This window comes from Homarus americanus, unplaced genomic scaffold, assembly GCF_018991925.1.
Source record: "Homarus americanus isolate GMGI-L3 unplaced genomic scaffold, GMGI_Hamer_2.0 scaffold58748, whole genome shotgun sequence".
NCBI classification, from domain to species: Eukaryota; Metazoa; Arthropoda; class Malacostraca; order Decapoda; family Nephropidae; genus Homarus; species Homarus americanus.
In genome coordinates this window covers 658290-675000 of record NW_024729645.1, presented here as the reverse complement: position 1 = coordinate 675000, position 16711 = coordinate 658290, and the positions used below count along the sequence as shown (strand labels likewise).

Genomic DNA, 16711 nt, shown 5'->3' with positions numbered 1-16711 from the left:
AGAATAAGATTAAAAAGAAGAGGAAGAAGAAACTACAATGCGAAGTAAAGAAGAAGAACAAGAAAAACAAAAGCAGAAGAACAAAACATGAACAACAACAAAAACAAAAAATAGAACAAGAACAAGAAGAACAGGAAGAACAAGAAGTGGCAGGCTTATAGCACTAATGAGGCCTCGTGTTAAAAGAACATTCCTACACTAAAACAACGTTAACACGGAGGCGGGAATGACAATGACTTTCTACAGCCTAACGTCCGACCTCTTTGCTGTGTGGGTGAGACGCGGAGGGGAAAGAGAGAGAGAGAGAGAGGGAGAGAGAGAGAGAGAGAGAGAGAGAGACTGGAAACAGGGCAGGAAGAGAGGAAGAGAGAGAGAGAGAGAGAGAATAAGAACTAAAAGGAAAGAGAAAGGAGGAAAAATCAAAAAAATAAATAAAATGTAGTTAAAGAAGAGGTAGAGAAATAGAAGATAGAGGTGGAATGTAAAGAGAACAACACAAAAGAGATAAAAGATAAGAGAAGACAGGAAGAGGAGAAGTTAAGGTAAAAGAGGAAGATGAGGAATTAAGAGAAAAAACTGAAAAGGGGGAACAGGAAGAGGACAAGAAAGAGAGGAAGGGAAAAATAAATGAAAGGATGAATAAGAGAAGATGACAACAGAGAAAGAGAAGAAGAAGGAGATAAAAGGGATGGAATAGAAGAAAAAAACGAGGAAAGGGATAAAGAAATGGGAGGAAGGAAAGAAGAGTAAAAAGAGGAGCCAAGGAGAGTAAGAGAATAAGGAAAAAAGGAGGAGATAAATAGCTGCCAGAGGAACGAGAAGAAGAGGAGTAAAAGAGAGGATAAGAAGACACAGACCAAGAGAAAAGAAGAGAGAGAGGAGAAAAGAAGTTCGTTCACTAGAAAACAACTCTCAAAATTATGAAAGTTTTTTTGGTCAAGAAGAAAAGGAAAAGCAAGAGGAGGAGGAGGAGGAGGAGGAGGGGCAGGTGCAGGAGGAGGAGGAGGAGGTGCAGGATGATGATGAGGAGGAGGAGGGGGCGGTGTTGCTGCGTCACAATTTCTCTTGGTGAGGTGTGGGAGGACTTGAGCATTAGTGAGTGCCGGTGACGACTCCCAACAGGACGTGAGGAGTAGAGCTGCCAAGACCACACACACATACTCCTATAGGACCTCAGTATACGACGGTCCTCAGCCTATCAAAGAATCCCCTCCTGTGCCCTTTGTTTCTACGTGCGGGAGGATTCTTTAAGATTCTCACAGGATTCTAGTGTGATAATATCCTTCGATCAGGCAGGACTGTAAATGGTGTGTATCAGGATTTCAAGTGAAGGATCGTGGTGAGAATAGGACTTGACAGGTTGGGGGTCTTTTGATCAGGAGAACAGAGTGACGTATCGTAGGAGTTCTTGCCGTGTTATTGGGGCGTTTGAGACCGGAGGAGATGGTACAGTAGAGTGTGGACGTGTGTTGGAAATTCTACTTAGTGAAATATAAGAACAAAAGAAGAACAATTATAGAGGGGAAAAAAAAAGGTTATCAAGTGACCTTATCAATCTAAGTTGAAGAGGTTTTGTGTGTAGACATTTAACAGTCGTCGAACAAGAAAAAATCGAAAACAAAGGACAGTACATTTCTTGGGTTCGCGTTATCATTTGAAACAGTATTAGATTATTGAACTTCATAGGTAAAAGAACAGTATACATTCCAGCCAACGTTCAGAGCAGTGACAAACGTTCCAGCTGAATGAAAAAGACAAAAGAAGAATATTCAACTCAAGAGCTAAACCAACAGTAAATATTCCACCTCAGAGGACATAGAACAACAGACTTTACAGCTGAGCGACTGAAATAATCCTAGTAAAGTTGGCCTCACTTGCGTAATGGTGAGGGACCTAAGGGTGAGCCAGGCGGAACCCCTTCATTACCCCGTGTGAGTGATGATCGACGCAAACACGGCGCTTCACTCCCACACCGTCCGTCCAGGCGGCAACACGAGCGAATTTCCTGTTCCTCGCGAGTCACTTACGCCACGGAAGTGTGAATAGATCAAGAGTTTTAGAAAAGAAGAAACATTAAGAGGTGTAGAAAAATATAGCAACATTTCATTAGATCAAGAATGTATTTGTTTGGATAATTTTAGAGAGAATTTAAATCGAATTTCAAAGGTTTCATGATATAGGTCATAGATATATCAAAACGGGACATACGGACACTAACAGACGCTACAGTGAACACGGAAAATAGAATTAAGAAGTGTGAATAAATAAAAAGGTAATCTTCTTAAGGTGACAGAAAAAGCGAGAGCGGTGAGAGGGTGTGTCGTCAACTGCTCTCGATTCATCTACTGTATTCGACACCGTAATCTGGTGAGCGAATGTAGAACATCGACGGGTGATGGTTGACTGACTACATTGTTGGTGACTCTCGTGGATTCCAATCCCTCCTGTGTAATAAAAGAATCCTTATACTTGGAGTCCAGAACGGGCTTCACTGAGACTCGAAGGATTCTAAATCTCTAAAAGTTTGTGCACAAGACTTTGAGGAGCCTGAAGTTCGTAATAATTGTGCCCAAAAGTTTGTAACGGTTCTACAAGACTCAAAACAACCTCAAAATCGTAAGAACTTTGGAATATTTAAGTTAACAAAGTTGACCAGATGTTGTCGAGGGTGTGGGTGACGTGTGCGGTTGTGGTGGTGTTCACCTGCCTGTGTGCACGCACGCAATCGGCAGCTGTTCCGCCTAAAACACTGGCGAAGAAGGATGTCCTGCTGACCCAGTTACTCAGGGCTCTCGAGCTGTATAACGGGAAGGGCGTCGCCAGGGCAGCCAAGAACCTCCTGAGTGGTGCGGAAGGATACTCGGACAAGGAGACAATGAAGCTGGAGCCTGGGATCCTGCCGGAGGAGAAGGATATAAAGGACATGGCGGTGCTCGTCTATATCTCGTCACCAAAACACTTCGGGAAGGAGCCCTCGAAACCTCAGGTCAGGATTGATTACGTTCCTAAGGAGCTGGTGTTCGGGGACACGAAGAACTCGACCGGAAAATACACCCCTGTGCAATACTTCGCCGTCAAGAAAACGAAGCCGGAGAATGAAAAGATAGGAGGCGGAAGAGAAGGAGAATATTCAGGTCAACATTTCCACCCAATGGGAGAAGAAAAAACATCTTTCTCCTTGACTGGGCAGACCGTAAGAGATTCAATTTTTGAGGCTTCACACCGGAACAAACAACCCGTCTCCCCAACACGCAAGAAGGAAACCCTCCTGGGGCGCCTGAAACGATCACTCTGGGACTCATACTATCAATCAGACGACTACCAGGATGACCAACCACCACAAGAAACGGCTGTGCAACCCAGAGACGTCGCTCCTCACCAAATATACTACAGGGCGTTTGACTTGGGCCGGTGGGAGGGGGAGGAGGAGGCAGCGGAAAGGGAGGGAGCCACTTCACGACAATTCGGTTTCCTCGGCAATCCTGGAGGCTTGGCGGCACAGTTCCAGCTCGCCCTCGAGAACCCAGGAGTGGTGATTGCTCTTCTAGTCCTCAACGTAAGTATAAGTCCTTCTCTGAAACATGACCTCATCAGACCTTCTTAATGTAATGATATATAAGTCTTGGTTATTATCCTTCCTTCATATTTCCAGTTATCGTTAAGTTGTTTTGTCTTTATTATAACCCGGAATTATAGAAGAGCAACTAAGTCGTTTTGATGGAAATGGTTACATTGATGATAATTATAATAATAATAGTAATAATATAATAGTCATGACTGCTGGCATTAAAATTTAAATTATCGTCACTAATTTTATTATTATTATTATTATCATCGTTAATATAATTCATAAAATATAATTATCACAATCATCTCATAATGAATCTTATATATATGAAGAGAAGAGGATGAAGAAAGAGGAGGAAGTATAACACGTGTCTTTATATGTTAAAAAATTGAAAAACTGGAAAAAAATTTATTTATCTAATTTTTTGTGAACGAGGAATAAGATGGAAGAGAAAATATTAGCTTTAAAAGAAGAAGAAGAAAAACAGCAAGAAAAAGAACAAAAACAAGGAGAACAAGAACAAGAAAAATAAGAACAAGAAGAACAAGAAGAAGATGAAGTACAAGATCAAGAAGAACAAGAACAAGAAGAACAGGAACAAAAAGATGAAGAACAGCAAGAACAAGCAGAAGAAGAAGAAGAACAACAACAACAATATCAGTATAATTACCTCAAGTTACCTGCCAGGCCAAAAAAAAATCATTTTCAGGAATAAATCACCGTAATTGCTCACTCATTACGACTTAATTACCCCCCATGGCAGGTAATGACAGGTGATTAGTGTCGCCATGGTACTGGGTGTGGCATTTCACAAAACACTACGTACAGTTATAAACTTCACTTGGTATGTATCAGAGAAACAGATTCCCAGAAATACTTAAGTGAAATTCTTCTTAACCAGCAACGTGAGGAAGTATTTAGCTGTGTCACTTACGATAAAATACAGTAAAACTAATAATTTCTCTTAAATGTTCAAATTAACTTACAATGTGATAACTTATTGTGGCTCTCTGATGATACAGGTATGTTAAATCTCTCCTTTTGTTGAGTTACAGGAATTTACTTACTCAACTGTAATCTATCAAGTTAAAATATCATTCTGTATTCTTAAACCTCCACTGTAACCGACCTCTTTTGTTACAGGAAATTATGAATCCATTCTAACCCATCTTATTATGTATTCTCCGCTGTAACCAACCTCACTTCCCGTACCTGTCACCTGTAATACCTGAATTCTTCCTGTATTTATTAACGACCATTCTTCTTCTTCCTCCCGCTGTACCACCCCTCGTGCCTGCTACGTGTCCGTTACAGGAAATGATTGTGGTTTTGTACCTCTGAATTACAAAATAAAATGATGTGGTGTGTGGTGACTGTGGTATGTGGTGTGTGATGACTGTGGTGTGTGGTGACTGTGGTGATTGTGATGACTGTGGTGTGTGGTGACTGTGGTGTGTGGTGACTGTGGTGATTGTGGTGACTGTGGTATGTGGTCTTTTTTTATTGTTTACGTTTATTTTTAAATTTGTATGTGTGTATGTGTTTTAGAGAGACAGACAGACAGACAGACAGACAGACAGAAATAACTTTTAGTATACTTATAATTTTTCTCATTAATAAACACATCGTAATTTTAAACTTAAGGTTAAAAAAAAACACGAAGAAAAACCTGTTAATTGTATGTCATTTTGGTTTTATCAGCAGTAACAAACGGGGAAAAAACAGCTCTATAACCATAATAAATTCTCACTTTTTAACCACGTTCTGTTCACGTTCTGCTCACGTTCTGACCCTAACTGTTAAGAGATGAACAGGTATTAAGCGATGTGTAGCTGTTACATGAATTGGTTTGTGAAGAACTTACGTGTTGGGGAAAAAAAAAGATTTAAATTTTCCATGATTATTGTGTTTTTCTAAACTTGGATGTTCTAAATTTAAAATGTTCTTGTTCGGAATATAGATGTTCTGAAAAGTTCTCGTTCGGAATGTAGGTGTTCTAAAAAGTTCTCGTTCGGAATGTAGATGTTCTGAAAAGTTCTCGTTCGGAATATAGATGTTCTGAAAAGTTCTCGTTCGGTTTCCAGATATTCGAAAAAGTTCCCTCTCGTCAAGTAGACATTCTAAAGAAAAAAATTATTTAAAACACCAGCCTTCAATTGTTTTTACCCCAAGTCATAAAATCTAAAAAAAAAAAAAAACTAATTTGAAACATAACCTCATTCATAAGATAATTCCACGCATATCCTCAATCACTACCGCAAAGACCCTCATCTACAGCTAACTTCCTTCTCACCACCTTGCCAGCCACTTAACGCTCTCTCTAAACTAGATGGAAGGTGATCACCCACGCCCCACCTCCGTCACGACTCACTCCCGCCCTCACGAGACGCAAACGAATTACCAAGGTGTTATTTATGAAGTCATGCCGTGGGAATAAGTAATTTCTTGCTTCAGATGCGAGAGAGAATGAGACAGACAGGCAGGCAGACAGACAGACAGGCAGACAGATAGAGAACAGAGATGGGAAGGAAGGGGAAGAATTGATAAACAAATAAATAAATAAATAAATAAATAAATAAATAATTAAGTAAATTCCTGGGCAAACAGACAGATAGATTCACACAGTTATAGACAGGCAGGTAGATAGACAGAGGGATTGATTGAGTCACAGACAGATAATAGACAGATGGATGAGATACTTAATGATGTTATTGAAACGCCTTAAGCACAGTTCACACACACACACACACACCAATGTAGGTCACAAAACCACTGTACTCATTAGCTTATGGAAGTACACCCTGAGAACGCACCCTAAAGTACAACTTGAGTACACCTTAAGTACATCCTAAACACACCCTGAGTACATTCTAAACACATCCTTTGTATACACCTTTAGTTCCTCTTGAGTACGTCCTGAGCATAACCCTGAGTACGACCCCTTTGTACACCGTGAGAACAGATCCTAGAGTACAAATCATGGGGAGGTGGAGAGTACATAAGCAGCCAGATGTTAATGACAGTGTTTACATCGCTTATGATCCGAAAAGAGAAGAGCAGATGTTTACATTATAAGGAATGACTATCTCTGTGTGTTTAGTTTGTCATATGAATGTTTATCTATATGTTTAAAGTTAATCAAGAGAGAGAGAGAGAGAGAGAGAGAGAGAGAGAGAGACAGGCAAACTGGCTCACCTCTGTACGACGACAGGTAGGATTACCTTTAATTACCAAGTGTCATCTTTCATACATCAGGTGTTGTGGGACGTAAACTCTTCACCCTTCCTCCTACACCTTCCACTTGCCCTCAAAAAATACCTACAAACGTCTAAATCAGATCTATAATATCAAATCTATCTAAATCAAATTGTAATTCTATATATATTATACAATTTATAGGTTTTATGTAATTAATTATATAAGTAACAGACTATAATAATTCTTCTAAAACCAGGCAATATTACTCACTCTCAAAACGTCAAAATTATACGTGATTTTAGTCTATTTTTTTATCGCGTTATGTCCACAGTTATTCTCGGAAGGGTCTCTCTCTCTCTCTCTCTCTCTCTCTCCCCACCACCCACCCTCCCCACCCTGAAACCCACCCCACTAGCTAAGTTACCCCCCAGTACCCACTCACCTTACGAACCCACTCATCACCTTCAGTCAGTGTCTGGGTGTGCCAGGGTGGAAGAGTCACACACAACAGGGTGACGCACGCCATCTGTTGACAAAAACCGCCATTACCAGAAAGTCCATCCACTTAGCCTTTAATTTCTACTTACCTAAGACTCTACTGAACCTAATACATACAAATTTCCTGGGAACTATTTACGTATTCATGTAAAAACAAAAGAAACCTAACCTAACCTAACCTAACCAAACCTAACTTAACTTAACCTGACCAAATAATCACGTAAATCATGTTGTTCTGATGCTTATATTCTTAGAGGGGCGCGGGGAGGAAGGGAGGGTGGGTGAGGGGAAAGGGGTGGTGAAGGGAGGGAGAGTGGGAGGAGGAAAGGGATGAAAGAAAGAAAAAAGAAAAGAAATGCCCAAGAAATCACTCCTAACCTAACCTAACCTAACTTAACCTACCCCCCTCCTCCACCCCTCCAATGGTAACTGTTCTATACTGTAGTCTACTTAATCAACTCAGGGTCAGGTCATTGCTCATGGGCAAGTCGTCACTCATAGGCAAAATCGTCACTCATGGCCAAGTCTTCACTCATGGCCGAAGTCATCGCTAATGGCAAAGTCAGCACTGCCATCACCATCACCACTATCACTGCTACCACCATCACCACTATCACCATCACCACTATTACTATTACTACCATCACCACTATCACTACTACCACCATCATCACTACCACCATCACCACTATCACCACTACCACCATCACCACTATCACCACCATCACTACCACCATCACCATCATCACTATCACCACTACCACCATCACCACTATCACCACCATCACTACCACCATCACCACCTCTCTCACCACTACTGTTATCTACCCAGGGGTGGTTCCTGTGGGCAGCCTTGTCAGGGTTCCTCTTCAACCCTCTGGGGCTCCTCAACCCTGGAGGCGGCGGTGGTGGAGGCTCTTCGTCATCATCTTCATCCTCGTCGTCATCATCTTCGTCGTCGTCGGGAGCCCAAGTTGTCGCAGCTGCGGCGGATATTGGCAATTTTGATGAACTAGACTTAGATTTTGGGGAAGATGGAGGTAAGTAAGGCATTAATTATGTGTGTTTGCTTGTTTGTCTGTTTCTGTTTTATTTTCTGCTGAATGTATCTCTCTCTCTCTCTCTCTCTCTCTCTCTCTCTCTCTCTCTCTCTCTTGTCCGTTTCTTATCACAAGGCCAAGAGAAGGAATGAAGAATAGACAGCTAAATATAAAGTAAGGGGATGGTTAACAAAAACAACAAATTACAGAATGATATTTAAACAGATAAAGAGACAGAGAGAGGGGAAGCTATCTATTTTACCTATGTTGTCAGGTCCAACAGCGGGCGACACTGAAGACGATGGACAATCCGCCCCTGACCCACCAACACCAATCTTCGTCTCTGGGGACATTGGCACCTTTGCAGAATACGACTTTGGTGACACAGACGAAACCACCACCCAGTCAACGTCTGGAGGAGGCGAGGAAGGCACCACCCAGTTATCTACAGACGGTGGTGACGGTGTGACTCAGACATCTTCAGGAGGCGAGGAAGTCACCACCCAATCGTCTACAGACGGTGGTGACGGTGTGACTCAGCCATCTTCAGAAGGCGAGGAAGTCACCACCCAATCGTCTACAGACGGTGGTGACGGTGTGACTCAGCCATCTTCAGGAGGCGAGGAAGTCACCACCCAATCGTCTACAGACGGTGGTGACGGTGTGACTCAGCCATCTTCAGGAGGCGAGGAAGTCACCACCCAATCGTCTACAGACGGTGGTGACGGTGTGACTCAGCCATCTTCAGAAGGCGAGGAAGTCACCACCCAATCGTCTACAGACGGTGGTGACGGTGTGACTCAGCCATCTTCAGGAGGCGAGGAAGTCACCACCCAGTCATCTACAGACGGTGGTGACGGTGTGACTCAGCCATCTTCAGGAGGCGAGGAAGTCACCACCCAATCGTCTACAGACGGTGGTGACGGTGTGACTCAGATATCTTCAGAAGGCGAGGAAGTCACCACCCAGTCATCTACAGACGGTGGTGACGGTGTGACTCAGACATCTTCAGAAGGCGAGGAAGTCACCACCCAGTCATCTACAGACGGTGGTGACGGTGTGACTCAGATATCTTCAGGAGGCGAGGAAGTCACCACCCAATCGTCTACAGACGGTGATGACAGCACTACCGAAGCACCGTCAACAACAGGAGACCAAACGACCGACGCACAACCAACAACAGAAACTACCACAGACAGCGGCGATGGAGGCGAGGAAAGTACGACGGAGGAGAGCGCGACCACCCAAGAGACGACAGAGCCCTCAACGATAGACACAGCTGATCAAGGCGGTGTGGTCACCCCCATCTTCGCCTCTGGCCTGCCGTCCTTCGCCTCAGCCAGGCCCTCGTCCACCGTCGGTCTCATAGACGACAGTGATGGCGTGGTGGCGGTGGATGGTGCTGTGTGGGACCTCCTGGCTGACCTATCCACCTCTTTCCGACCGGAGTGAGTAGCACCAAGTGTGTGTGTGTGTATGTGTATAAAGGTAAACAAAACGTGTGTCTCTATCGGGTTTATTCTGCATGTCAACTAACCATCCCTGCATGATACGCCAAGTCTTTGCACGTACAAACACATTTGCACACACGTACGCTCATACACACAAAAGCATGTACACATGACTCACGCATGTATACACTCATATATGTGCACATAAACACACACGTCCACACATAGTATATGCCTAAAAGCACACACATACACAAGCACATACACACACACACATACGAAAACTGATGTGCACATAAGTACACTCGTATCTTCATATAAGCACACACAATTGCACAAATACATACATAGATCACATACGAGCTTTCACATGGACACACACGTACATACGTATTCACATGCACGTACGCACTCACCTGCATGTACACAGAGTTCATACTCACATGCAAACACACTTCCACCTTTACCAAAGCACACACACACACACACACACTGTTAGACCATTAACAGATTATATATACCCTTTCCACTCTAACCTGGCCCATAAGCCACGCCCCTCTCCTATACTAATAGCTGATTGGTTCATAGAAAATTCAAGCGCAAATGTGTTCACTATTGGTAAACAGATCTGTTATTATCTAAAATAATGTTTAATATCTGGATTATTAAAATGCAAATCATTCCAAGGCATTAACACTTCAGAGAGGGTGTCAAAAAATTATATATATTTATTATAAAAGATCGATATAAATACGGGCTTATTCAGCGCAGTCCTCGGTGGGGGGGAGGGGGGGGAGGTGAAACGCTCAGGGGAACCAATCGGCTATTTGTAGTTATGAACCAGTATATATTAGTTAACCAATGACACGTTAATAAACCACAAATAATTCACTAAATCACTAACAATAATTATAACGACATGGAAGCACACAGTTTCCTTCCCCAGTCACAACAAAGGATTATAAACACAATTACACTAACCAACAAAGTATTGGTTATGGGTAATGTTTTGTGTACCACCGCAAAGCACCAGAATGTTTTACGAGCGCTTGCTACAGTTACTGGTGGCCAGGCTTGGTGTAAGGCTGGTTGGCCACGTGAACACATGTACACCAGCTGCCGCACAGATGGTAAGAATATAGACGTCAGAACCTCCCTTTCGTTGCTGATATAAAACGCTGATCAATCTGCAGTCAGTGCTTCTAGTGACGTCATCTGTAAACAAGACGCGTGTGTATCGGCTTTCTACGCTCGGTTATATCTCATCCCATTCAATAATAGTGGTAGTATTAGTGGTGGTGGCAATAGTAATGTAATGGTAGAAGATTTAATTGGGGTGGTTAGTTAAATTAGTGGTAGGAGTTGTGGTGAAGGTAGTAGAATTGTGGTGGTGGTAGTAAAATTAGTGGTAGGAGTTGTGGTGAAGGTAGTAGAATTGTGGTGGTGGTAAAAATAGTTGTAGTAGTTGTGGTGAAGGTAGTAGAAGTAGTTGTGGTGGTGGTAGTAAAATTAGTGGTAGTAGTTGTGGTGAAGGTAGTAGAAGTAGTTGTGGTGGTGGTAGTAAAATTAGTGGTAGTAGTTGTGGTGAAGGTAGTAGAAGTAGTTGTGGTGGTGGTAGTAAAATTAGTGGTAGTAGTTGTGGTGAAGGTAGTAGAAGTAGTTGTGGTGGTGGTAGTAAAATTAGCGGTAGTAGTTGTGGTGAAGGTAGTAGAAGTAGTTGTGGTGGTGGTAGTAAAATTAGTGGTAGTAGTTGTGGTGAAGGTAGTAGAAGTAGTTTTGGTAGTGGTGGTGGTAGTAAAAAAAGTAGCGGTAGTAGTTGTGGGTGACGGTGATAGTTATAGTAAAACCAGCATAGTAGTAGTAGTAGTAGTCGTAGTCGTAGTATTAGTATTAGTAGTAGTCTTGTAAAGGCATTAGAAATGGTTGTTGTGGCGGTGGTGGTGGCAATAACATTAACGGTGGTGGTAGTAGTAGTAGTAGTTTGATAATATTAATTGTAATAAGTAATAATAATTAATAATTAGAATAACAATAACAATAACAATAATAATAATAATAATAATAATAATAATAATAATAATAATAATAATAATAATAATAACAACAACAATAACAATAATAATAATATCATTGGTAGCAAAAATGGTGACATGACAATAACAATAATAGAGATGACAATAATAACAATAATAATAACAATAACAACAATAATAATAATAATAATAATAATAATAATAATAATAATAATAATAATAATAATAATAATGATAATAATGATACTGTTAGTCGTAGAAATATCAATAGCAAGACTTTCCTTGTTATTATTGTTGTTAGAAATATCACCATTATCATAAGTAACAGTAACAGTAGCTAATGGTAGGAGCACAATCGCACTATTTAAAGTAACAGTCTCTATCACTAGTAGAAGCACTGATGGTGGTGATTGTAGTAGTAGTGGTAGTAGTAGTAGTGGTAGTAGTTGTTGTTGTATTACTCATCAATGTTATTCATCCACTCATCATAGCTCATCCAGTTCTGGCTGACTCACTGACCGTCTCGGGTAAGTGTTTATAATTATATGTACTGATTAATTATGTCTCGTTTAAAATGTTCAATTAAACCATAGTAATTAGTGGTAAGGTTATACAGCTAATTAATATCTCTCCTGTATTGTGTCACCTCTCTCTTTCTCTCTCTCTCTCTCTCTCTCTCTCTCTCTCTCTCTCTCCAGTGTCACTAAAGTGTGTTATGTTACTATTACCTTCCAACAGTGTGGGTGGGGAGGGGGGGGGAGGGGAGGTCGTCACGGTCTGCCAGGTGAGTTAAAAGCCTCACAGGTAAACATGACTCTTTCCCATATTCCGAAAACTTGGCTTATAGACCACTCAGAGAGTTTGGGTTACTGGCCACTCAAAGTACCTGACTTGTTTGCCACTTAGAGAACATTTACGAGTCAACTTAGTAACCTTAGTAACCATCACAATATATAGAAGTTAATTGGTTAATGGTATTATGATGTCACTCATTAAGCAGCCAATCAACTTCCACGAATTGTGATGGTTGCTAAGGACGCCAAAAAGAGGGCGGAGTTTAGTTGATAGGTTCTGTGATGTAAACAACTGTCAGTAATGGTGAGGTTATCAGAGGTGGAGGTCGACAACTAAATTCTCTCTCTATAATTTTGTCATAATCTTGTGTTTCTTGTTGTGTTTTACCCTTAATACTAAAGTAACATTTCGTTCCTACTCTTATAAGGTATTGATGCTGTTGCCGGTAATTGATTATAAGTATTTAAGGTGCATTAGTTTTCTATTATTGTATTTAATGTGTACCATGATTGTGATGTATGAAGACGGAAGAGGATAGTATATACATATACACACACACACATACACACACATACACACACATACACACACACATACACATTATATATATATATATATATATATATATATATATATATATACATTAAAGATGTGTCATTAACGACTCTGTATATTACAGGAGCTCCACGTCATCTGCTGGTCTGTCAAACCTTCCCTCCCACCCCCCTCTCCCAGTGCCACGTCCCACCCCACAGGACACCTCCCTCCCCATCTCCTGGCAGGTGTTCCCGGAAGACACCCCGGAAGGCCTGGCATTAGGGGAGACACCCAAGCCTACCGTCACCCCAAGTTATTCCATTCTCCACGCTTGCCTGATCCTGGGGGGTGACGTGCCACCCTGTGTGGGCCAAGCGGAGCTCTACGGCGCGCTCCTGAACCAGAACCTCCAGAAGCCGTCACCGGTAGACTCGACTCCGTCAGGCATCGATGTGATCCAGCAGTTGCACCCAAACGCCCAGATTCTTGAGTTTCTTTCTAAAAATCCTCAGCTCCAGCTAGGCGGCGACAGTGTACAGGTAGATAGCTCACGTCTTCCTGATGTTCAGGAGATTCTGTCGCAGGTTCAGTCTGTTCAGGAATCATTCATTAACTCCCAGGCATTCCAGACAGCCGGCACCGTGACCGAGACAGTAAATAGTCCAAAACAGAACGCGACGAAGACCCTCTTGAGTAAATACCCCCACGCCCAGGTAGTCCCAAGCATCTACTCCCCTGTCCCCCTCCGAGACACAAACAGGAACAACAAAGATGCTGAAGCGACACCAGTTTTTCCTCTGGATGACGTTGAGAGCACGGAAGAAAGACCTCTACAAGCCTACAGTTCCTTGGACCAAGCGATAAGAGATACACCTCCAGGCGACAACATCACGTCTCTCGTGATGAATATCGAAGTTCCAGACTCCCCCTACAGTCACTTAAGGAACTTTGGCCCTCAGCAGGTACAGATGCCTGATCCTATGCTTCAGGTAATAGGGGGAGGTGACCTCAACTATTCTTCAACACCTCCTCTAGCAATGCCCCCTTCAGAGAACATGGCGGAGGAATCAGAACACCAGTCGAACCGAAAGACCCCTGAAGAACACCCAAAAACAACATACGATGAGGCGGGCAACGACCAAGAGGAACCCCTAGACGCTATCCCTCATCCAATTCTTGAAGAAATTTTGCTCAACGATAAGAATATCGACCAGGAAAACACAGAAGAGGAGTTGTTACAGAAAGATCCCAGAGGCCAGCTGTTAAAGTCGCTGTTCCCTCACGCCCAACTCCTCCCCAATAAACACAAACGATTCTCCTTCACAAGAGCGTAACAAAACAATACACTCATGCCACAAATGAACGCCACCTAAGGCAGAAGACGGGCGAAAGGATCATCCAGCTAAGCCAGCATAATACCAACTCTGAAACGATCATCGGTCGTCGCTTTTACCATCGTGTCTTTCAAGCTATGGGAGGAATGGCAGTGATGAGAGCTCGCATGTGATGAAGAATCCTAAAAAAAAATATGATTAGTTAACATTATGCTTTTAACCTTGGCTGAAAATATAACAGTAAATATAGACTCTAGGCTTTAGCACAGGTAATGAGTAAATATGATTATAGCTCAAGTATATTTATGTTATGTTAATCCCTTACTAATTATGTCTCATTATCTATATAATCTATTCATTACCATTCTAATTAACTATCTCCATTATTAGTCGCTCTAGTTTTTCCTATCATTTATCTTTTTTGTTTTAAATATTTATCATTACAAAAACTTAAACTACCTGTATAGTCATTTTCAATTATGGGACAACAATTTTACGTGAGTCGGATCTTTCTGTCATATGTGCTGCGTTGACCTGATTCTGGGAGAGGTAGACACTTAAATAAATACACACACACAGGGCATGAGTAGGCGGGTGTGTAGGAGCAGGTATGGAGGGACGGGTGTGTAGGAGCAGGTATAGAGGGACGGGTGTGCAGGAGAAGGTACGGTGGGCAGGTATGTAAAAGCAGGTATAGAGGACAGGTATGTAGGAGCAGGTATAGAAGGCAGGTATGTAAGAGCAGGAATGGAGGGGCGGGTGTGTAGAAGCAGGTATAGAGGGACGGGTGTTTAGGAGCAGGTGTGTAAGGCGTGGAAGATGCGGGTTATGGGAGCGTGTAGAGGGTGGACTGTATATGTTCACTGCCTTGACTAAAGGAAACTGTTACCAAACTTACGTCACCGTCCACACCTGTCTACCGTCACTCTACTGTCACTATCTATCTATCTATCTATCTATCTATTTATCTATCTATCCGTCAAATACTAGTAATAGTAGTTTTTAGTGGTTGAAGTAGTGATACTGGTTATTGTGGCAGTGATGGTTGTAGTGGTAGTAGTAGAAGTAGTATTAATAGTTGTACTAATTGTGGTTATACTAGTAGTATTAGTAATATTATTATTATTATTATTAGTAGTAGTAGTAGTAGTAGTAGTAGTAGTAGCAGCAGCAGTTATAATAGTAATATTACTATTAGCAGTAGTAGTAGCAGTAGTCATATTATTATTTTTTATCATAATAGTAGTATTACAAGTAGTAGTAGTAGTCGGGACCAAGTGCAAGATGCTTCTACGCCAGACTCGCGGAGGTGATCTCCGAACAGAAGCAGCAGCCCAGAAGTTATGTTACAGCCTGGATGAGATGTCGACTGTCTTTCTCTCTCCTTAGGTCGGCTTTCCTCTGCCTCAGGGGAACGAGAGCATCGGCCCCAAAGCCGACAACAGTTGCAGATATTGACTATGAGGCAACAGTCACTGAATGCCGCATAGATCTGCGGCTCAACTAACTGAACACAGCCAGGGTAGCTACTTATGTATTAGGATATTTAATTTTAAGGTAATAAAATGGCGGCGAAGGTGTGGCTATTGGGAGAGGCTGGAGACCATGAGTAGTAGTAGTCGTCATATTAGTAGTCATATTAGTAGTATTGCTAGTAGTAGTAGTAGTCGTCATATTAGTAGTCATATTAGTAGTATTGCTAGTAGTAGTAGTAGTAGTAGTAGCAGAAGTAATTAAGTGTAAACCAATAACTACTTTATTATACATTCCATTGTCGTTAAAAACTTAATTTATAAATGACTAGACAAAGAGATGGATACAGAGATAGATAATTGTCTATTCAAAGAGCAGTAATCTTATTTTTACACACCTGCAGATACACAACTTCATTTATTACAGGTGTGGTAGATTTCATTAACTCTACACCTAATGTGACTATTGCCAGAAAGAGTCAATTTAAACTCTAAAGGTAATTACTCTAAGTTTAATTTATATCGGTAATACTCAGAACACCTACAGTAACCAACCCACTTGAGTGTTTGGTAAATATTATGACACAACACATATAAAAAAAAACTATTGTGTTTCCTTGACGGTAATTATAAAACATAGTGTTACTAGCGATGTTTTTGGTTCCTCTTGTGGTGCATTACTTGTGGTAGGTGAGTGTTGTGTTTCGTTTACTGCAAGGGAAGGTGAGGGAAGGTTATTATTATGAAGTGTTTGTGTCTCTCTGATTCTGAAGTGTTTTTATACA

The 16711-nt window shown here is 41.7% G+C and overlaps 1 protein-coding gene across 1 annotated transcript; it reads left to right on the top strand.

Annotated features, from left to right (window-relative positions):
• The first annotated feature begins 1108 nt into the window (after positions 1-1108).
• LOC121866786 (serine-rich adhesin for platelets-like) lies at positions 1109-15628 on the top strand. Its single transcript, XM_042366518.1, has 4 exons — positions 1109-3556; positions 8097-8304; positions 8579-9752; positions 13263-15628. Exons 1-4 carry the CDS (start codon positions 2657-2659, stop codon positions 14452-14454), a joined length of 3474 nt encoding a protein of 1157 aa, XP_042222452.1. The 5' UTR covers positions 1109-2656; the 3' UTR covers positions 14455-15628.
• Positions 15629-16711: the final 1083 nt, after the last annotated feature.